We start from the raw sequence: 23,955 nt of genomic DNA on the forward strand, positions 1-23,955 counted from the left end.
ACTTTTTTACGGTACGTGTGGCGCGTAGTTATTCAAATTATTTCACTACTGATTTAATATTTTTTGCTACAAAAATAGTTTTTGTGTATTAATTTTTATTTATCTTCTTATTATACTGAAAATTACCTTACCTACTACAGATAATAATAATTTGAAATGTACGAAACATGATGCCTGATATCGATTTTTTTTCTGTGTCTTTTATATCATCATGACTCTCTTCTGATTGATATATTTCTTAAATTAATTCAAATATTAATATGACGTTGCTTAGTCTTATAAAACTACATATAATCACAGATTTTAAATCAGCGCATATTTTTACATATAAATCATGATACTGAAGTCAGAAATAACAAATAAAATAATCAGCACGATAGACTTATACTTAAAAGAATTCAGTACTTTTTAATTTTTGTTATGTCTTGAAGATCAGAATTAGTGATTATTATATATAATTATAATTCCGACCGATCATCACAGATTTAATCGCCTAGATTTTGCTAATCTTACGTATGAATATTGTGATGGATAATAACATCAAGCTTGGTTATACATAGTGACATCTATTGATTGTAAATTTTTAATAAATAAATAAATGTCTCGAAGTTTTTCCATATTAAAACACTTCTATGCGCGCTGTGTCTATGTTTATTTATTAACATTTATTCCGTTTTACGGCAGCGGCATTTATCACATTATGGAAAGTTAATATTTAGATGTAAAAAAATCTGCATATAATTAAAATTTAATTAAAAGTTTACCAGTATTAAGTCATGTATGCTTTGGTGTACGCTCTGTACACAACACGTAGCCCTGGGGGTGTTTCCACGTGACATTGTTAATTGAAAAATGCAAATATATATTTTCACGGCAGGAAATTTCCCCCGTAAGGTGTAACGGAGCTGCAAGTGGTACCGCATATACGTTTTTCCGACTCATCGGATTTTCCACTTTTACGCTCGCTCGTAAACGGCACACATATTTTTCACATAATATAATAAAACAGCTTTCTTTTTGTTTTAATAAAAGTTATTATCAGCGTCTCGTTTATTTATTTTTTATAGTAGTGCGTTTTATTTTGTAGGACGTTTGCCTTATCGCGTGTTTTAAAACATTATTATTATTAAACGAGTGCTGAAAATTTCGCGTCGCTTTTTAAAAGCGCCATTTTAGAAGCGACAATAAAATTATGTTTCATTGCCGCGATGAAGTTGTAAAGTGTGCCGTTAAAAGTTTAATATTTTAAGTCATGGGATTTTCAAATAAATTTATTTAAACAATTCTTCTTGGAGATAAACATATTTTTATCATAAAAATAAAAATAAATGCGACTACATAATACGAGCATATAAAATCTCTATTTAAAGTTATGTATTATATTAATATAAACTAGCAAACAAACTTAGAAAAGCTATTTATAAAAAAAAAATATTATAATAATAATGTAAGAAAACAGTAAAATATTAAATAAAGCATAATTTGTATAAATGTAATAAAAAAAACAATTATGATGCACTTAAAATAGATTATGGTGCACGCCAAAAACATCCTAATGTTTGACAAGCTCGTTAAGAAGCTGGATGGCTCATGCAAAAGGAGCGTTTTTAAGCACTGACGTCCTTGCCGCGACGGCCAAGAATAAGGGACTTGATCGCGACTCTCTAGGGCACTCTAAAGCTCGCAACCGAAGTTTTTGCCTCTTAGTAAAAATAAAAATGTGCTTCACTGAATAGACGCGCTACGCCGAAAATGCAATTAATTGTATCCCAACGATCCTATAAAAAAATACTAGGATATATATACAGATTCGGATTCGATCAAAATATACAAATATTATCAGAAATCACATGCTAAATAATAATTTTGCGTTAAAATGGAATAAAGCAGTGATGTGATGCAAATAAAATATATAGGTTTTAAGCTATAATGCTATATTGAAAAGAAGAGTTTACGATTTAGTTAATTTAAAACGAATCGTCATTAGAACAAAACCTTACTAGTAAATAACATTTTTTATTTTTTTTATAAAGTGATGTTGTGTTACTTATTTTGACTTGTTTTATTTATATATTTTTGAGCCTATATGCATGGTGTTGAAAAAGTTTTACGTACCCTTTTTTGTACGAGTTAAAACTCGATAGCGTAGCTCTGTGGAAAGCCCTCATTAATTTTTGAAATCTGCCGATAAAGTCAATTAGAGCAGTTTTTCGCTCTTAAAATACTTCTGTCTTTTATTAAAAACATTCATATTTTGAAACATCTGGAACGGACTTATCCTTTCTTATGCAGCGGTAAAAAAATGTAATGGTTGTAAAACATTTTAAAATATACGTATAAATGTATTATAATTTAAGAAAAAATAATAAAAAAATTAATGAAAATTTAATATATTTTGAGATATAAGAATCGGTGCTATTTAACTGGAAATTATTTTGCGAGATATGTGCATTTAAATAAATACTTTGCTTTATAAAACAAATTGTTTGTGTATCAATCCTCGGATTATTATTCAAAAACAATTTGTTCAAAAATAAGGTGTTCACTGGAACTTATGGAACAATTATTTTGTATATTGCAATCATTTAAATTGACCCAATGATAATTCTCGGTTTGGCATTTTTCTTGAGATATTCTCGAGAAATAATTTGTTATTAGAAATGAAAATTTTGTTTTTTCCCCCCACATTTACCAGACTTTTTTTCTACAGATTATCACATATACTATTTATTTGAAATATGAAATTCAATTATCAGATTGATATTATTAAAGACTTTGAGTTTATTATTAAAGACTTCACATCCTCTAAAAGTGGAGATTTGTTTAAGTAAGGGTTTCATTCATGGTTAAATCGGTAATGAAAATTTTAAGTAATAAAATTTAAGTTTAAAAATGTAGCGTTTTAGATATATTATTTAAAAAAATTGTCATTTAATATGAAAAAATCTGATAAATAAATTTAAGAAAAAAATTACTCTGAATTAGCGTTGTTTTTTTTATAAAATCTAATATGCTAATAATTGTATTAAAAATCATGTAAATTTATAATAATTTTTATATTAATTAGTTAATACATTTAGCCCATTTTAAACCATTTATAAAGTAATAAGTATTTTACTTGTGAACCCGCAATTTTAGAGTTGCTAAATAGTCTGAGACGTTACGGACTAAGTACGCTATTCCGTCCTTTATAATATATTTAAAAATAAAACAAGTGAGTTGTATTTAGTTTTATCAGAAGTTGCAATGGCAGAATGCCACATATTTTCATAAAGAAAAATATATATTTACGGAAAATAAAATCCATTTCTCCTAGAAAATATGGTGCGGTTTACGACAATACACAAAGGTTTACGCCGTTTGCGACCCTCGCGTTGCTAACATCAAAAAGTACGTTTTCTTTTCATTGTTGCACATTCTATACACACTTTTTTCTCTTCCTTTCCTCATCCAGAAAATCCAATTTTTAAAACCAAAATTATACACGCAGATAAGCACCACCTTCTTTTTATTTTACGCCTCAGGATTATTTTCAAACAAAAAATGAAGTCGTTGTTTCCACGATCAATATCTTGTCGGACATCAGCCTTTTGAACGAGACGTCATTTTATTATCATCAGGGTATAATAAAAAAATACATAAAAAGTCATTATGTATACATATAATATTCATATGGCGATTCGCATTCCGACAGAGGACATAATCGTCAAGAAACGAACATGATCATTATATACCATTTTATTTTCTGAAAATTTTTATGATGAACATACATTCTAATTAATCTCACGACCTATCCCAGGCTTCGTGGTGCAATAATTATACATATACTCGAGTAATTTGATACTTGCCGTTATGATGTACTTTAAACTTAATAAGATGAAAATCTACATTCGCAACTGTTTTTGCGTAGGAAAACTTTGAAAGATGGCACACACGTGTCGTGCGAGCATATTAAAACGCTTGTAATACACCGCGCGTTAATTTTAATAATTACCCCTCTTTTGATTTAAGCGCGCCAGAGTGGCAATTCTGGTTTTGGGAGTTAATGGCGGTGATTTGCGACGTTTAGACCGCATTTGCGCTCCGGCGCCAATTAATTTAATATTATTACGACCGCGTACTGAACGTTATTTTTCTGTCTATAATTTATGAAAGATTTCTTAATTAGCAATATATAGTACTTATCCATAATACTGTATAATTCTCAAAGATTATCTTTCTATGTATCTGTAACACAGAAGACACAAGCAATATATTCTTTTACTGTACTGATTAAGTAATGGTTTTCCAAACAACGCGATAGACCATTGATGTAAATCGGTGACTAATACATAAAATACATGAATCATTTTTTAATTTCTTTCTTATATAGAAGATCAGAATTAGCGATTATTATATGCATATAATTCCGATCGATTTTCCCAAACTATGTTTTATTAGATTTTCCTTATCTCAAGGATGAATATAGCGATGAATAATTAATATATAATTGATCTACGTCACGCATAGTGACATTTATTTATTATAAGCGGTAATAATAGTTACAATTATATACTACTGTCTCACTAATTAGTAGTTGTTGATTGTGTTTACCCTGTTGTAACACATTGGGCTAAAGTCTGTCATGTTACAATAAATAAATAAATAAATATTGTATACTATGGCATTTTTTTTATCATCAACAAAAAATATCGTTTTAAACATTAAGTATTGAACTATTGGGAAACTATGCTTTCACCTTTTATCCATCACTCTTTTGATTATCCATATAGTCAAGTCGCATCGGTTAAATTTTGAGATAGAACGCTGCACTCTGGAAACATAATCTGGTGACCTAGTTGCATATAAATGTTTCCTATATTAATAGTATTTATATCTAGTATTTTAAAACATTGCCATGCCTTTTTAAATATGATTTAAGGTTGCTTTATCTACAGCTTGTAGATAAAGCAACATTACATTTAAGAAAAAAATAATTGTTCTAATATACAATGACTTTAGAAATAATAAGCAAATATAGTTTTAGAGTTAGTCGGTTTTTGGGGTGCTTAGAAATTAAAAATATTACATTACATATATATGAACGAATAGTTGGACAATCATTCGAATACACGATGAAATGAGATTTTCATTTAATAAAATGAAAAGTCCCTTATTTTCCTAGCACAAATATTATGTACTTCATTTCAATTTATTAAAGTAAACCATATAGTTTGTTCTCCTTCCCATAAGTCGATTCCTGTGAGGCTTTTGATATGTATTATGTTTGTGAACATTTTTATTCTTAATTGTATATATATACTGTATTACAACGATTGGTTTAAGTAAACCTCTCGACTTGCTCTCTCTTATTTTGCGAAAGCCATGCAATATTTTTTTACAGTTCTCAATTCTATTAAATTCGTATAATTTAACAGTCAAAATTCATGATTTATGAGCGTAGATTACTTTTTCATTTCTGTGATTTGAATCGGATTCTAGCGCATCGTTTCCGGTCTCTCCTCCCTCTTCCGCCGAATTCTTGACTTTCGGGCCCCCTTCTTCGCCTCGGTTGCGTTTCCTGAAAGTTCCCGGTATGCATTATCGATTTTCGGGTTTTATTATGAAATTGTACCGGTCCCCCTTGCGTTTCTACCGTCCTTATTCGCCGTGTTCCACGCGAAATTGCTCGTAAATTTTCGGCTTTATATGTCGTCTTGTATCTTTTATTGGTCCCCGCAGCGCGCGAGCCGGAATTATAAATGTGAGAATGCGCCTTCTACAACTTTTCACATTTTTGCGCTACGATATTATGCTAAATCTCTACTTGGATCTGCCCCACCTGAACGGATAAATAATCGACGTATTGCCGATACGTGTGACCCCGAAGTTGAGGTAGATGAAAAATTATTGTTTCACACGTGCCGGCCAGAAACAAAGCGTAGAATAGGAAAATCAGGAAATTGTAAAAAATGTTTGAAACGAACGTGTGCTAAAAGCTTTGCGAAATAAATCTGAAATATTTTCCGAAACCGTGTAAGGTGGATGTACCGTTGTATACATGGAAACATATGTTATGTACTTTGCACATACAAGAGATATTTCAATCATTTATTCAACGAGAAGCTTTTTGTTAAAATTTAGAAGCACGGAGCCTTTGATTAATATTTAATATAAATTCAAAATATGATTAAAACCTGAATTCAATTAAATTATCGCTACGATTCAGTCTTAACGTAGAAAAGATTCGCGCGTGTGAATCGTTTGAATGTTGTTCATCTATATTTGTTTATATGAATAAAACTATTCCATGCTTATTATTCATCACTTAGTATCAAAGTATATACTGCACTTATGAATTATTATGCAACATTATTAGGAACAAGGTTGTATATAAAATTTATTTTACCAACACACTATATATCATATACATAAAAGCACAATATTTTAGGGATTAATTTAGATCATGAAGATAACGAAGCTGTCATACGGGATGAATTTATAAAATTAATTCAAGTGTATACAAAAGTATAATTAGAAATGTGTCATAAGCCATAAAAAATACATTTTTTCTGTCATTTCAACACACACTCACTATGCCAGCACAAAATAGTACTTGAGGTCAAAAATATGATACGGTAAAATATACAATATAATAAAAAGGTCGCTTTCCAGCACGTGATCTCCCCCGCGATAAATGCGAAAATTTGATAATGACTCAACACACGAATTGCCAAAGTCACGCGATTTGGCTTTATTTGGGATAAAAATTTGGAGCGCAGAATCCAATTTCAAAAGTTAAGCGATTGTAAGAATTGAATTAAAGTTAGGCCTGTGCGCTTTTGAACTTTTCGGGCTGAGGGTAAAGAAAAGGAGAAGTCAAAGGTTAATGAAAGCCTGTCATTCACGGTGCTGGCGTTGTAATTTTTTAACTTTTTGCCTTTTCCGGGTAAGCATATGTGCGTTTAATTTAAGACGCGGCATTGTGAATTAAGGCGAATCCAAAAGTAATGGAAAACGTTTTCTTAATTTAAATTATTTATAAAGGAAAAAGTTTTTACCTCAAGGCACTGCACTGATTCTGAATTCAGCTAATTCAATATTATGGATAGGAAAAGGTAGTCCTTATTCTTTTAATAAAATATATTGCATTTCTTATTTTTTTTGGGCTCTAGATTATATCAGTGTTGGGCGTGAATAAGTTGACAAGTCAAAAATATTATTTTTTCAGATCAGAAAATGTACCATTTAATGCAAAATATATTTATTGCTTTTGTGATATTTTAAATTTTACTATATATTTTTTGCTTACCGATATGATTTTAATACTGATTTAAATTTTCCAAATAAGAAATGTATTATATATTCATCATATTATTAAGTTAAATATTTTGCAAAGCAAAAGCAATAATTTTTGTGGAATTTTTCCAAAACTAAATTGACGATGTTTACAAAATTAAATCATTTAAAGAAAAAATACAGATTTAAAATATATCAACAAATAATGTAATACATACCAACCAACTGATCTTATTTTTGTGGTAAAATATCATTATCTAGTGCTTTTTAACTTTCCCTTACTTACAGTGCCAAAAAAATCCGCGCTCTTCGGTGATGTAAACTCAGTGTACATTTAAAATTAGTTATTTAAAAATTATGAAACACGAATTTTATAATGAAATAATTATTATAATAATAATCAAAGTCGAAACCATATAGTATATTGATAAATCTAGTTGAAAATTTCTGTTAGCGAACATCACTCATGCAAAGCAAAATAAATATTGTCTGGCAACAATCATTTATTTAACTGTATTGGTGAATTGATACCCGATTTTGTTGATGGAATATTTATTTTTGTCATTTATGATAATTACTTGTATATTATAACTACCCAATTTAGTATGTAATTGTAACACAGAGGAATACCTAAAATGTTAACATTTGATTCGACATATTTATGTACACTTGGTGTACATCACAGGAAAGTAAAGGCTAACTATTGCTTGTCCAAAGATACTAAATGTTCTAATTATCTGATTAATTTTTATCTCTTTAAAAATTATTCTATATCCTGAAGGTACATTTATAAAATAAATAATAAGCTTATCAATTAATAATTTTATTGATATACAATACCGTTTTCCTTAAAATTATAAATGTTTTTGATTTTAAATCTGTGCAACTGTAAAAATTTGGTTACATTAAACTAGGTTGCTTCTTAAGTTTATTACTTTTATTTACATGATCTAGAGTCGGTTTGGTTAGCTTTCCTCTGATTTTTCAATTTCTAATTTTAATAACAAAGATTGTATTTACAATATTATAATAGAGTCATCGATTTTATTTCATAAATTATTTTTTTATATCATTTGATATCAAATTTAAGTATGAATTTCAACACCGTTACAGAATAACAGGTTTTATTTACCAGACAGCGATGCATGATATCAAATATCAGGGTCATTTACTTACATGCATATCGAGGGTATATAGCATTTTTAAAATCCTTCATAATACCTATGCATGTATAATACATATGTATGTATGTCAATTTCACAGTTTTAAATTTTCATTAAGTCGCCCTTACTATGTTACGGAAGCCAAATAAATTTTATTTAACATCACCCCATTTATTTTGTTACAGAAAATGTTACCAAACACCTCGCTGCACAACAGAAGTACCATAAGAAGAGGTAGATAGTGACCGTCTGGTTGAAAATGGTAATACGGCATCCATCATGGGCGGTCTCCGGCACTGGACCGCGGCTCTACCTCGCCGCCTTAATACTAGCGGCTTTCGTACAACACTCGGCTCAGTATCTACTGATCGTGAAAGATTCCACACCGGCCGGAGAGGCCATCTTCGACTCTTCGGTGTACAAGCTAGGCTCGGAGCGTCATTACACCATAAACGTGCATCGAACGGCCAACTTTGTCCACCACATCTTTCACATAGATCCCAAGACCGGATTAGTTATCTTGAGGAAACGTCTCCGGTGCGATGGAGTCTTATATCCTAATCTATTCACTCTATATATTGATTCAACGTCAAATAGGATTAGAGATATAGATTATTACAGTTTACCTCTTCGTATATTAATAACTGGACCGAATTGCGGTTATGAGAATAATTTAGAGAATAACTATCATCCTGATGATAATGAACACGAATTAGATCCTGATGAATTTGATAATGAACATCTAGACGATGACGTAAAGAGCGACTATGAATATGTAGAATCTGATGATTACGTTCATAGGGAGAAGAGAAGTTTGAATTTTGATTTTGAATACGATAACATGGACGTGAGATTGTTAGAAGATGAAGAATATCATCATGAACGTTATAAAAGAGAAACAGATCATTATGCATTTCAAATGGCTCATGTTCACAAAAGTAGAAGAAGAAGGAACTATCCGTTTGATATGGCAATTCATACTAAACTATCAGTCGCTAAGCAATGGATCTCTGAGACGTATGCTAGTTTTGCTATACCGACAGCCGATAAATGGAATCAGATCTGCTTGAAAGAATCTCAATATATAAATTCATTATCGGCTTTCTTACCCAAAACTATCCAACAACATTGTAAAGTTACATTCTTAGACGTCGACGATTTGAGATTCAAGATTGAGTCCTCTCAAGGCGATTTAGTAGCAAGTGATGATCTATGCATTCAAGAACGCATGTGGAAAGTCACTATATTCTTTAACTATAAATGCGATCGTCCAGATATCATAGACACTGATCATCGATTGAAGATTGTGTATCATCATCAAGAATTCAACGATACCGATATCGCTAAGAGAGTACGTAGAGAGCTGAGGAATCAATCGCCGTTCTTTGAGCAAGCCCTGTATGTTGCTTCCGTAGCAGAAGAGCAAGAACCAGGAGCCGTAGTGACGACAGTCAGAGCTAGAGATCCTGAAAACAGTCCGGTCACATACTCAATGTCTAGCTTATTAGACGCTAGATCTCAAGGAATGTTTGCTATTGATACTAAGATGGGTGTAGTGACGACTTTAACTAAACTGGACCGAGAACTCGTGGATGTGCATTACTTTAAAATCATTGCAATAGATGATAGCTTTCCGCCTAGATCTGGAACTACTACATTACAAGTAATATTTGTATTTAATATCAATCATATCAGACATATTTTTCTATTTTACTGTATTTAATTTAACTTAAAGAAGAGTCTTATAGATTACTTATTTTAGTGTTCATATAATAATTAAGAAACCATACAAAACGCATATGACTGATATTGATTGAAATCGTATATATTTATAATATACTTTACATTATTTGATTATAAAAATTGTAGGTTAATGTTTTGGATTGCAACGATCACACGCCAGTATTTGAACTGCAAGAATATGAAGCATCTATCAGAGAAGGAGCGTCGCAAGGTTCTACCATTGTCACTCTGAAAGCTTCAGATCAAGATCTCGGAAATAATGCTGAAGTATGATGATTATTTATGTATAAAAGTGTTAATAGTAGATACTATATAAGTTGGTGTCGTCGCCGTCGAGACGGCACTAACACGATTTTATTGCTTTTGACGTGGATTTTTGATTTCTGAGAAGTAATAATTGTTTTTGCGTCCTCCCATTGACCAAAATTCGGTTTGAATACACTTTGACCAATACTCTAATATCAGAAGTCATTAGTAATATCGGTAAGGATAGCTATTATATTTTTTAAATAGTGTAATATCAAAGTGCAGACAAACTATGGAGCAATATGCGAGATGCGACATCTGTCCATACTTCTTCTTTCGTTTATTTTCCCATGAGAGTTGAGTTGGCTTAATTTGAATTTTGAAATTGACCTAATGAAAGTTCTAAAACTGTGATTAGTTTTAAAACTTTTATTAGGGCTAGTTGGGTTTGGTTAATTTGTGTAGGTTAGGTTTAGGTTTGAACAGCAACTGTCAAATTGCGTTTTATAGACATTTTCAAGTAGCATATATTTTCTCTAGTGCCCATCAGTTAAATTATATTTTTGGTAGTAGAAATATTTATCTACCGTTGAAAATGTATTTGGAATTCACTAGCAAAAATATAAAATATAACTTCACTGAAAAATACACTTTCACTGTAACATTTATATATCGCTTGTAAATAAATAATGATAAGTATGTAAATGTATATATTACTATAATACATATGAAAAAGTTTAAATCATATAATTTTACTAGCCTATGTCAGATAAATAATATTTTCATTGGTAAAAATATATATCTACCAGTGAAAATGTATTCCAATATGATTTCACCGAAATGACATATTTTTAAAAATATTTTGTTTATTATATTTTTTAAATATTAGACTGTTTTTTTTAGATTTTCTTTGAGGGATACTCGGAGTATTTCTGGGTTTAAAATCAGGGATGTCATTTTAGCTTTTTCGTGCATTCGTATGCATTCTCAGATATATGTATGCAGTGCACTCGTAAACACCCCATTAACTTTTATTATCGTCTGCGATATTTAGAGGAAACAATAAATCAAACCAAGCTCACCATTACAATTAAGTTCAAATATGGAGCTCGGAAATGTGATGCATTTAGTAAAATAACGAACGCTTTATTTCTACGGAAAATGATTTAACTTTCATAATGTCATATTGAATTGCTATAGAAAAACTACAATAATTCATCATAAAAATATTTTTGAAAAATGCTAGGATCCCTTTGGACGCTGAAGCAGGTGCCTTCCCTGCCTATGCGTAAATCCGCCACTAATATAAGTTATGTTATTGTTCTAGGTTGAATATACAATTGAATCTGTAACGTCTGAGAGTGATTTGAGTACTACAGAAGAAAACATGGCAGCTTTTAGAATGGACCAAAAAAGTGGAGTATTATCTACTAGATCGCAATTAGATCGCGAAAAGGCATCTCATTATTCGATAGTCGTTCATGCTACTGATCAAGCTAGTCCTGTTTCTGAGAGGCGTTCTTCGAGGTTATTATTTATTATTTTACTCGCAACTTACTTTATGCGTTACACACGTAACAAGGAGTTTATTATATTAATTATTTAATTTTAGCGCTACTGTCAACGTAAGAGTATTGGACGATAACGATAACTATCCTCAGTTTAGTGAACGAACATACACTGTTTCGGTAAATGAAGATATCAATTTAGCTGATCATCCAGTTATTGCCCATATAAGAGCCTCTGATGCTGATTTGGGGATAAATGCTGCCATTAGATACGCCATTATCGGAGGAAACACTCAACTGCAATTCTCGATTGATAGTTTGAGCGGTGATGTGTCTTTAGTAAAGCCTTTGGATTACGAGCTATTGAGGAATTATCGACTGGTCATAAGAGCACAAGGTAAAATATTCAAATTCAATATCTAATTTGTCTCAATGAGAGTTTAATATATTTTTTAAATTTAGACGGTGGAAGTCCTTCTCGTTCAAACACAACTCAATTGTTAGTTAACGTTAAAGACGTTAACGATAATGCGCCTCGATTTTACACATCCTTATTCCAAGAAGCAGTCAGTGAAAGTGTTCCAATTGGATTCAGCATCGTCAGGGTATGTATTTTATTATTTTATCTATAATTTAATTAAGTATTCTATTGACTATTATAATTCAGGTGCAAGCCTACGATGCTGATGAAGGTGCAAACGCCGATTTGACGTACAGTATCAACGAAAGAGACTTAGCCACCGTTGGCGGGATCGAAAATTTTCCCTTGAGCATTGAGCCGAGATCAGGATGGATTTATACAGTGAGACAGTTGGATAGAGAGGAGAAAATCAAGTTTAACTTTCAAGTCATTGCTACTGATGGCGGAGTACCTCCGAGATCGGCAACGGCTTCCGTAGCTCTCACAGTGCAAGATGTGAACGATAATGATCCGCGTTTTGATCCACCAAGATATGAAGCAAATCTAGCTGAAGACGAACCACCTGGTACACCCGTAGTTACGGTTACCGCAACAGATCCAGATGAAGATAGTAGGCTTCATTACGAGCTCACGGGTGGAAACACAAGAGGCAGATTTGCAATCACGTCTCAGAACGGACGCGGATTGATAACTGTGGCACAACCCTTAGATTTCAAACAAGAAAGACGATACGTGCTCACAGTGACGGCTTCTGATTCCGGGGGTAGGAGCGATACTGCAACAGTTCATATTAATATAACAGATGCAAATAATTTTGCACCAGTCTTTGAAAATGCGCCATATACAGCTTCCGTGTATGAAGATGCGCCTGTTGGAACTACTGTATTGGTCGTATCTGCTACTGATAGTGACGTTGGAATTAACGCTCAAATTACTTATACTCTCGGAAGTGAGTCTCATAATGAGGCACTACCTGGCTTAGATCATGAATTTACGATAAATTCTCAAACTGGAGCTATTGTTACAAATAAAGTATTGGATAGAGAGACATTAAGTGGTTATCTATTGACAGTCACAGCGAGAGATGGAGGTTCACCGCCTCATTCTGATACGACAGACGTTGAAATATCAGTCACTGACGTGAATGATAATAGTCCGGTCTTTAAACAACCTGTATATTCAGCTAATATTTTAGAAGACGCTCTAATTGGTGTATCTGTAGTACAAATATCAGCTACAGACGCTGATATCGGTTTGAATGGAAGAATCAGGTATGAATTGTCTTCTAAAGATAAAGATGACGGATCCTTTGTAATTGATCCTACGTCTGGAGTTATTAGGACTAATAAAGGATTGGATAGAGAATCGGTCCCCGCTTATGATCTTCACGCTTATGCAGTCGACCGAGGAAGTCCGTCTTTAAGCACTTCTGTTTTGGTGCATGTGAGAATTGAAGACGTTAACGATTCACCGCCGGCTTTTGAGAGTGATAAACTTATTTTGTATGTTGCTGAGAATAGTCCTATAGGCACAACGGTCGGTGAGGTCCATGCTCATGATCCAGACGAAGGAGTTAATGCTATCGTTCATTATTCAATCATCGGCGGAGACGATTCTAACAGTTTCACATTAATAACAAGACCAGGTTCTGATAGAGCTGAGCTATTGACAACCATGGATTTAGATTATGAGAGTCCTAGGAAGAAATATGAATTGGTCATAAGAGCTGCTAGTCCTCCTTTGAGAAGCGACGTTCACGTTGAAATCTTAGTTACGGATGTGAATGATAATGCGCCGGTTTTGAAGGATTTCCAAATTATATTCAACAATTTCAAGGACTGCTTTCCTGTCGGTATTTTTGGTAAAGTTCCAGCTATTGATGCCGATGTTACTGATAAAGTAATAATTCATTTAATTTAAAAATATATTTTATAAGTGTTCTATAATCTAATATATGTATTATATTTTAGCTATCATATAGAATACTATCTGGAAACAACGCAAATCTTGTAATGTTGAACCAATCAACCGGGGGACTAACATTATCTCCACAACTCAACACAAACGTTCCACGTCTTGCCACAATGGAAGTATCAGTTTCAGGTCAGTTTATTTGATAATATAAGCATTTTATATTGGAGTTCTGATTTACTTATTTTAAATGCGAATTACAGATGGTATCAATGAAGCTAAAGCTATGATGCAACTCTCAGTTCGTTTGATAACACCAGAAATGCTCTACAATTCCGTGACAATAAGATTGAACGATATGACGGCAGAAGCATTTCTATCGCCACTTTTAACGTTCTTCTTGGATGGTCTAGCAGCTATCATACCATGTCCTAAAGAGAATATTTACATATTCAGCATTCAAGTGAGCGAAATCACAATTATTATAAAAATCATTGATAACATTGACTGACTAATCAAAATTTTAGGACGATACAATACTAAATGCCCAAATTTTAAACGTATCCTTTACGGCACGAAGACCAGATGTTACAGGAGAAGCTCAATTTTACACTCCTGTGTATCTTCAAGAACGAGTGTATTTGAATAGAGCTATTTTAGCAAGACTTGCAACTGTACAAGTGAGTATCTAATATCATTGATCATAATTCAATTATTTTTGATAAATACAGCTAGGAATTGCAATACTGGTAATACCGGTATTACGAATTAAAATACCGGTAGTACGATTTTTTTCAAAAACTACATTTCTAAAATAAATATTATATTATTAATAAATCACATAAATATTAAAATCAATAATTACATTTTTAGAATAAAGTAAGTATGCCGCATTTCAAACAAACAGATTTATAATTTTCTATGCGCTCCTTTCTCATAAGATTTTTCCGGATAATCGTAATTGACAAAAAATAATAAGTAGTATAGAAATATATTTTATTGAAATAAAGTGATATGGTCCGTGATATAAAAATTTAGAAAGCATCTAGAAGCGGTCGATCAAAAACAATATTTTATTAAAAACGATGATTTCCATACTTATTGCTCCAAAAAAAGAAAGATCTAATGCCCCTATTTTAAAAAAAAATTTCCGACAATATAATAAATGAATGAAAGTGAAGAAGTAAATGAGGCAAAATGGTTTTTGAACAGTTGTCTTAATGATTTTATTAGTACTTGTAGACAACACAATTTAGTATCAGCATATAAAGTATTTTTAGAAGTACCTGAATGTCAGGAAGGTTGTTTAAAAGCTTCTTATTGTTTGAATTACGAAATATGCATAAATAGACAGATGGATAATTGGTTATAAATGTCGGCAACTTAAGTTAAATTTGACCCTCTTGTTAATTAAATTTCCCAAAAAAAATAACACAATGACGACAATAGTTAAAGGACGATTTTGTTTTTTTCCACTCTATATATGTATAAAAAATGCATCATTATAATTTATATGTTATTTTAGGTATTACCATTCGACGATAACATGTGTATGCGCGAGCCGTGTTTGAATTTCGAAGAATGCCTTACCATTCTCAAATTCGGAAATGCATCTGAGTTCATACATAGTTCGACTGTCCTATTCAGACCAATTTATCCCGTGTCTACATTCTCGTGCAGATGTCCAGTCGGATTCACAGGATCCAAAGAGCATTATCTCTGTGATGCTGAAGTCAATCTGTGCTATTCGAGTCCTTGTCAGAACAATGGAACTTGCATGAGGAAAGAGAGTGGTTATACTTGCATCTGCGCCGCCGGATACACGGGTGTCAATTGTGAGACAGTGCTCCAAAAGGCGAGCTGTTCTTTGATGGGCGAAGTTTGCAAAGGTGGGTCGCTTTGCGCTCATCGGAGAGAAGGCGGAATCTTATGCCAAGGTTGTAGCATAGATTCTAATTACACAACAGATTTGTGCGAATTGAAAGCTAGAAGTTTCACTCGAACTTCATTCTTGACCTTCACGAGTTTAAAACAAAGGCATAGATTGCATATCAAATTAAGGTAAGATACCCATCCCTACATCATCCATTTCATATATCTAATTATAAACGATTTATAGATTCGCTAGTCAACATCCAAGCGGTTTACTTCTATACAATGGCAGATTCAACGAGCGCCACGATTTCATCGCATTGGAAATCGTCAATGAAAATGTTCAATTTTCATTTAGTCTTGGAGGAAGAGTTACAAGTGTCACCGTGAGTGTACCTGGTGGCGTTTCCAGCGGAGATTGGCATAGTGTGGAAGTCAATTATATCAATAGGGTATTTTAATTAAATCAGTTTTTCAAATACATTAATTAATAGACTTAGAGCTAAATTAAGTAATACTTCCAGACTGTCACACTATCCATTGATAATTGCGATACGGCTCTATCTTTGGCTGGAGCCGGACACCTTGGATCTAAGTGGGCGTGTGCTAATATGACTCAGCATGTGCTACCGGAAAGATGTGCCATTCTGACTGAAACTTGTCATAGGTGAGGTTTTATCAAGGAATAAATTTGCTTCGATATCCTTAATTTATTTACGACGTTGACTTATTTTTTTAGGTTCTTGGATCTCACTGGACCGTTACAAATCGGCGGATTACCGAGCTTACCTTCAAGTTTTAGGGTGAAAACTAAGGACTTCATTGGTTGTATTTCTGATCTACACATTGACTATAGATTCATAGATTTGAATAGGTAATGTAACATGATATCTATATATCTATCTTTTTATATCTGTATCTCGGAAGTATATAACGTGTTCTAAATAACATGTTAATATAATTTTAATATGTGATCATTGCTCACATGACAACTGGTCACACGAACAATGTAAATAATTAAATAATTTGTTTTAAAAAAATAATCAACAAGTGACACACTAGTGAGTCGCCGGCGTTTAAGTGGTTAAAAAACGTACCTTTCCTTAAACCGTGTCAGTGATATTCCATGTGAGCAATATTTGTATGAGTAATCGCCTTATGAGCGATTTATTTATGACCAATTTGAGTGTGAGAAGTTGCCTTGTGACCAATATTCGCATGAGCAATGTTCCTGTAACCATTTGACCGTTCACTATCTAATATCTCTGAAGTGGAGAAATATAAAAAAAGTAATCTGTATACAATCCTACACGCTTTAATCAAATTAAATAAAATTTTGCATTATTATTCTTTTAGACTCTTAAAAATACAGGTACTCCCACTCTTCCCTTTGATATGTGCTACGTATTATATTAAATGGCATTTAATTTAAATTTTGCTCAGTTGCACTTTAAGACTTTAAGAAAAATATAAAAAAAATATTTGAATAATTTCAGCAGCTCTTCTTGTAATTATTAATCCGATTTTTGATTTATAGTTTTGTAGCCGATAATGGAACCGTCGCAGGATGTCCCGAGAAACGATCATACTGTGGCTCAAATCCTTGCCACAATGGAGCCGAATGCCACAATATTTGGGATACATACTTTTGCGAATGTACAGAAGGATACACCGGCAAAGATTGTAGTGAATGTAAGTAATTTTTATAATATTTAAAAAAAAATAGATATTAAAATCTTTAATTTATAGCAATCAATCAACCATGGAGATTCAACGGAGATGGTGTCTTATCCTTCAATCCTTTACTAAGACCGATACAACTACCTTGGTTAAACGCTCTCTCTTTACGAACAAGACAACAAGACGCATTTTTGATGTCCGTACAAGTCGGTCAGAATAGTTCAGCAATCATAAGTGTATGTTAATCATAAATAAAAAAATATTTGTTATGTATAAATATATAAATTATAATGATTTTATTTATTATAGTTGAAATCTGGTCTACTCCATTATACGTACAATAGTGAAACTATGTTCTTACCTGGCACTAGTTTATCCGATGGAGAGTGGCATAGGATTGAAATCAAATGGCTTGGAACTGATATATCTGTTGGAATCGATTATGGCTCAAGAGTAACTTTATTACCGATGTCTGCAAATAAGATTCAAGGATTGTATGTCGGAAAGATATTGATTGGAGGACCTGATTCGGTCAGCGTCGGAAATTTATTATCAGCTGATTATGGATATTTTGAAGGATGCATTCAGGTATTTAATTTAATCCTTTCTTTATATTGTTAAAATGAATTAACTTATAATTTATTTGCTTGTGCCAAATAGGACGTGAGAGTTGGTTCTCAACAATCAATGCTTAATCGACCTACAGTTAGAGAAAATGTCAGAGATGGTTGTCACTCTAGGGCTGATTGTTTGTTATCAGCTTGTCCTTCACAGGTATGTCATTTACTACATTTTTACTGTATATATAAATTGTTAAAAAAGAAGGAGACAGTAAATGTTTTTAATACTTTTAGGGCCAGTGTAGGGCAAAATGGGATACAACTGAGTGCGTCTGCCAGAATGGAACCGTTGGAGACGATTGCCGCCCTGTGTGTGATATTAAGCCTTGTGGAAGTAACGGAAATTGTGTACCTGATTATATGGTTCCGAAAGGATATAAGTGTAATTGTGTCGATCAGAAAATTTACTCAGGTCAGTACTAATCTAATTTTGGTTTTATTATTAAAAAGTGAAATTATCATGTTAGAGTGATGCGTGTACCGGTGCGAAACTATTGATAGTCTCCAAAATCATTAATCAATTTAAGGAGACAGACATGGGGTCACTTATGGAGAGAACAAAAAGTCGCACCTGAAAACAAAATGATTAAACATAGAATCTACTATTTACTAAATAAATGACCGCTGAAAAATAAAATAGGAACATCCTCTTATTCTTCCCATAAAAGGAAATCATTTCATGCTGGCTATGTTTGTAGTCTGCTACAGAACTGTTACCATTTTAGAATAGTTTAATCCATTTGTACAATTGCTTCACTCAAAACTCAAAAATCAAATGACAGAAGTGTGGCGGCTATTTTGAGCTATTACTAATAATATGTATATTCGTACTACTACTTTTAAAACTACATGTAACACTGCTGATAATTTACAGGACAATAAACAAAAGTGTTTTGAATTTTTACTACACTTGTAACGTTTTTATTTGACTCATATTATATAAAATTAGACAAATTCCATATTTTGTCCCCAAAAATTTATACTTACACGTGATTAGATATTACTCTATTGAGTCTGGTTCTATGACGCCATTAGTTGTTATCTCGATTGCTTATTTTTATAGCATATTATATATTATTTTACAGGCGAGTATTGCAATATTCAAAAGAATCTACCATGTCCTTCCGGTTGGTGGGGTAACGAAGAATGCGGTCCTTGCTTGTGCGAAATAGAAAATGGTTATCATCCAGACTGCAATAAATCTACAGGACAGTGCTATTGCCGCGTATGTACTATTTTTTTAATGACACTGAAAACAAACCAGGAACTAATATTTAACTAATTCAATAGGAGCATCATTATCAACCGCCGAACAGCACCAAATGTCTACCGTGCCAATGCTATAACATCGGATCATTGAGCGGCGATTGCAACTCACTAACAGGCCAATGTTCATGCAGACCTGGTGTGATTGGCCGAGCATGTGATAGTTGTCCTAATCCATATGCGGAAGTCACATCCGAGGGATGTCAAGGTATATCCTAAACTTCCTAATTTATGAATGAATAATATCATTTAACGATATACAATATGTTTTAGTCGTATACGATGGATGTCCACGATCGATGGCCGAAGGTATATGGTGGTCTAGGAGCAAATTTGGCGAAATTGCAGAAGCAAACTGTCCGGCTGGAGCCGGTGGACGTGCCTCGAGAGCTTGCGGACCTTCAGATCGTAGACCTCCTTGGCGAGAACCGAATATGTTCAATTGTACAAGTCCGGCTTTCATACAGCTTCGAAAACAAGTATACTTTATTATTTATTATTGAGAATTGAATTAAAGCTTTATGTATTAATAAATATTTATTATTACAGTTGAACCGAATTGAAACTGGAGAATTGGAAATAAATACGTTTGTCGGAATCAAATTAGTCGAGAGTCTAATGACGGCGACTGAAGAAACGCCAGTCCTTTATGGAGCCGATATACTGATAGCAGAAGGCATATTAACGGCTTTGATGAAATACGAGACGTTGCAATCAGGATTGAATTTGACGCACAGTCAAGATAAGGATTACATAAAAAACATCATCAAATCAGCTAGTAAGATTTTGTTGCCAAGATATTCAGAACAGTGGAGGAGAATCCAAGAATTGACTGGTCATTCAGTGGACGGATTATTGGGAACGTTCGATAGCTATATCACTATTTTAGGAGAGTCACAACATGATACATATACAGACCCCTTTGAAATCATAACTAATAACATAGGTGATTATAAATTATTATATTATAATCTTACATGTATAATATATTTTAATATCGAGTCATTTTTTATAGCTATCGGAGTTGATACGGTGACGTCAGAATCAATCTATGGTTTTGAGACTTCGCATATGTTCAAAAAGCCTATTCTTCCACAAACTGAGCCGTATACGACTGAAAAAGTTATATTGCCTGATACTTCATCGTTTTTACACTCACCGATGCATACAATTGGATATTTTAATAGTGGAAAATCTTCTAAGAACCAAAAGAAGAATAGTAGTCCGATGATATCGTTCCCGAAATATAACAACTATTTGCAAAATATGAATAAATTTGATAGGCACTCTAAAGTATATGTTCCATTGGATATTTTGGGAATAAAACCTTATGATAGTCAAGGTAATTAATAATATATATTTATTTATTTAAAGGTTAGTTTCAAATCTAATAACATGTTATTAGATTTGAAACTAACCTTTAGATTGCCGAGCTTTTTGGGATTACTATATAAATATTGATGTATTATATAATAAAAAAAATATGTTCAGAAAGAAAATGCACTAGTCTATTAAAAATGTATCAGATTCACTTTTCAATGATAACATTATTTCGGCAACGAAGGGTGAAAATCTAGGGTTTCGGTTTTTTTATTTCGGATTTCGTTTTGAAAAATGACGGATTTTTTTTAGATTTTTTGTAATTATTTTTTTATTTTTATTTGTATTAAAAATGTATTTTCTACCATAATTTAGAATATTTTTTTTGTAATAAGCATACTACATAAATTGATACAATAAGATAATATAAATAATAATAATTAACAGTTACTTAAAGGTATAATAATAAAAGCCCTGGTGGTTAAAATGCTCATAGTTTTGTAATAAATTAACTTGTTTTTAATGAAAAAATAATTTAAAAAAGTATATTTCAATGTAAAAAAATCTTATTGTTGTATTTTTTCAATGAAGCCATCTTTAAAAATTTTATAATATTAAAATTTGTTATAAATAATTGTATTACAATATTAAATGAGACGAAATAATGAAAGTACATTGTGAAAGCTTTTGAAATTCAGTAACTAATATATGAGTTAAACTAATTATAATGCTTATTTTAGATGAAACTTGGTCTAGAGCTGTGATTGCGTATTCTCAATGGAATCAAGAAGGAGCCTCTTTACTACCTGGGCGTTGTGGTCCTTCAGTTGTAAGACGTTGGGGTGTTCCCCTGAAAGTTGCCACTACTTTGATGCAAATATCTATTCTTGTACCTGAATCAGTTTGGAACTTAGCAAAATCGAATCATATAGCAGGTAATATATTTTATTAGAAACTTCAAAATATATTTGTTACTATAATACTTATCAATTCATTATAGACATATCCGAAAATAGTATAACGCACAATAAATCAATCAAAAACCAGCAAAAGAGTTCATTTTCAAATCAAGAATCAGTGAATCAAACCAATCTGAAGAACGGTTTCGAAGAAGTCGTAACAGAGCATCCGCCTATAATAATAAAACCGGCTAAGAAACACGATCTTGGTCAATATACGAAAGACTCATATGAAAACGAAGCTTATTTGATTAATGCCGAAATGCAAGGATTGACTAGTAAATCATATAATGAACCGATCGCTATGGCTCTCACTGATGATAATACAAAAATAGAAGAGCATGGTAAAAAGAAGTTGATTTATAAATCATTGAGTGGGATAAATCTGAGATCGCCGATCAGACTCCAGATGTGGTTGGATATCGATCCGGATCATTTTAATTCGAGAATCAATCCTCAATGTGTGCATTGGTCTACTTCTAGAGGGTAAGTTTAATGAAGCTTATATTACATCAAAAGCTATATTTATAATTATTTTATAAATTATTTATTAGAAATGGAGAATGGTCTCGCGTTGGATGTTTAACAGAAGTCGATTATGAGATTAATACATATTCAAATACACCAATCTATATAAATTGTACGTGTAATCATCTATCCACTTATGCAGTGCTTATTGATGTCATAGATTTGGAGGTTAGTTGTTGCTTTATATTACTTTAATGTAAAATGATTATAATATTATTTTCATTTTTATAGTACATACCTGAGCCTTCTCTGTTAGAAGATGTATCTTCATATTCAGCTTTTTGTATCTCATTGCCAATTTTACTAATTATTCTGATCGGTTTGTGTTTGGTGAGAGGCGGAGCAGCGACTATATCGAATACGATTCATAAAAATCTAGTATTCTCAATATTCATGGCCGAGTTGTTATACTTCATAGCGTTGAAGGGTCGAACCTCTTTAGTCACAAATGAGGTAATTATAATTAAAATTATTATTAATTATGAACATTATTAAATTAATAATTATCATATCACATTTTCAGTTCGCTTGCAAACTACTGGCGATGATCCTCCACTACTGGTGGATATGCTGTTGCGCCTGGCAAGCTACGGACTCTTTCCAACTGAGACGAATGGTGCGAGAAGTACGAGACGTCAATCATGGTCCAGCTGGAGCACACTTAGCGTTCGGATACGGGACACCAGCCGTGATCGTAGCACTAGCTGCGGGAGTACGAGCTCATCAATATGGAAACACTTTATTGTAAAAATAATTTTAGTATTATATAAAACTATTGTATAAATATTTATATTAATATACTTTTATAGCTGCTGGATATCATGGCACGAGAATTTAGTTTGGTGGGTCATAGTACCTGCCGTTATACTCGGAGCAGTCTGCCTGATAACTTTAGCGTCTGCTGTAAGAGCGGCCTTCACTCTTAAAGATCACATTCTTGGATTTGGAAATTTAAGGTATATATAATTTTTTTATATACATGTTTATATTATATATATTATTAATTTATTATTTTATAGGAGTATTGTATGTGTGGCGGTTGTATCAGCTCCGATGCTGTACATCGGAGGAACCGCTTGCTTATTACTGGCCGGAGAAGGCGGCGGAGGATCTTCTAGCAGTGCCCTATCTCTCGCACTAGCTGCGGCTTTACCAGCTCATGCCATAACCTTATTACTCGGATATTGTCTTTTCAACGTTCGAGTGAGAGAGAATCTTCATCGAACCTTCTTGAGATGCATGGGTCGTAAAGTTCCGTTGCTGGATAATTCAATGGTCACCAGTTCTAGTGGACAAACTGTAACTCCAGGAAACCGTTCTGCTCTTGCTTATCATAATACCGGATTAGAAGGTGTTACGGCACGTAGAAACATTGGAATATCGGCATCTAGTACGACTTCAAGAAGCACCACAAAGACCAGTTCCAGTCCATATAGGTAT

The 23,955-nt window shown here is 32.6% G+C and overlaps 1 protein-coding gene across 3 annotated transcripts in view; it reads left to right on the plus strand.

Annotated features, from left to right (window-relative positions):
- The window catches only part of stan (Protocadherin-like wing polarity protein stan), a 78,128-nt gene that overhangs the window by 50,494 nt on the left and 3,679 nt on the right, over positions 1 to 23,955 (plus strand). For all 3 annotated transcript variants that reach the window (XR_015810945.1, XM_088194342.1, XM_088194343.1), the window contains exons 2-31: positions 8,627 to 10,104; positions 10,311 to 10,451; positions 11,758 to 11,957; positions 12,043 to 12,335; positions 12,401 to 12,543; positions 12,606 to 14,258; positions 14,330 to 14,462; positions 14,534 to 14,733; positions 14,798 to 14,950; positions 15,796 to 16,331; positions 16,390 to 16,594; positions 16,667 to 16,809; positions 16,882 to 17,016; positions 17,680 to 17,834; positions 17,892 to 18,058; positions 18,132 to 18,410; positions 18,483 to 18,596; positions 18,677 to 18,854; positions 19,528 to 19,667; positions 19,733 to 19,916; positions 19,982 to 20,187; positions 20,258 to 20,654; positions 20,724 to 21,050; positions 21,769 to 21,963; positions 22,029 to 22,473; positions 22,542 to 22,683; positions 22,747 to 22,968; positions 23,039 to 23,259; positions 23,325 to 23,471; positions 23,535 to 23,951. Coding sequence is in view for 2 of the 3 variants with exons in the window: in XM_088194342.1 (XP_088050468.1) it covers positions 8,701 to 10,104; positions 10,311 to 10,451; positions 11,758 to 11,957; positions 12,043 to 12,335; positions 12,401 to 12,543; positions 12,606 to 14,258; positions 14,330 to 14,462; positions 14,534 to 14,733; positions 14,798 to 14,950; positions 15,796 to 16,331; positions 16,390 to 16,594; positions 16,667 to 16,809; positions 16,882 to 17,016; positions 17,680 to 17,834; positions 17,892 to 18,058; positions 18,132 to 18,410; positions 18,483 to 18,596; positions 18,677 to 18,854; positions 19,528 to 19,667; positions 19,733 to 19,916; positions 19,982 to 20,187; positions 20,258 to 20,654; positions 20,724 to 21,050; positions 21,769 to 21,963; positions 22,029 to 22,473; positions 22,542 to 22,683; positions 22,747 to 22,968; positions 23,039 to 23,259; positions 23,325 to 23,471; positions 23,535 to 23,951 (9,275 nt within the window). In the remaining variant the exon portion in view is untranslated. The remainder of the gene's footprint in view (positions 1 to 8,626; positions 10,105 to 10,310; positions 10,452 to 11,757; positions 11,958 to 12,042; positions 12,336 to 12,400; positions 12,544 to 12,605; positions 14,259 to 14,329; positions 14,463 to 14,533; positions 14,734 to 14,797; positions 14,951 to 15,795; positions 16,332 to 16,389; positions 16,595 to 16,666; positions 16,810 to 16,881; positions 17,017 to 17,679; positions 17,835 to 17,891; positions 18,059 to 18,131; positions 18,411 to 18,482; positions 18,597 to 18,676; positions 18,855 to 19,527; positions 19,668 to 19,732; positions 19,917 to 19,981; positions 20,188 to 20,257; positions 20,655 to 20,723; positions 21,051 to 21,768; positions 21,964 to 22,028; positions 22,474 to 22,541; positions 22,684 to 22,746; positions 22,969 to 23,038; positions 23,260 to 23,324; positions 23,472 to 23,534; positions 23,952 to 23,955) is intronic.

The sequence above is a fragment of the Plectrocnemia conspersa genome, unplaced genomic scaffold, assembly GCF_051122295.1.
Source record: "Plectrocnemia conspersa isolate PC_06_02 unplaced genomic scaffold, ASM5112229v1 ptg000010l, whole genome shotgun sequence".
In the NCBI taxonomy this organism is placed as follows: Eukaryota; Metazoa; Arthropoda; class Insecta; order Trichoptera; family Polycentropodidae; genus Plectrocnemia; species Plectrocnemia conspersa.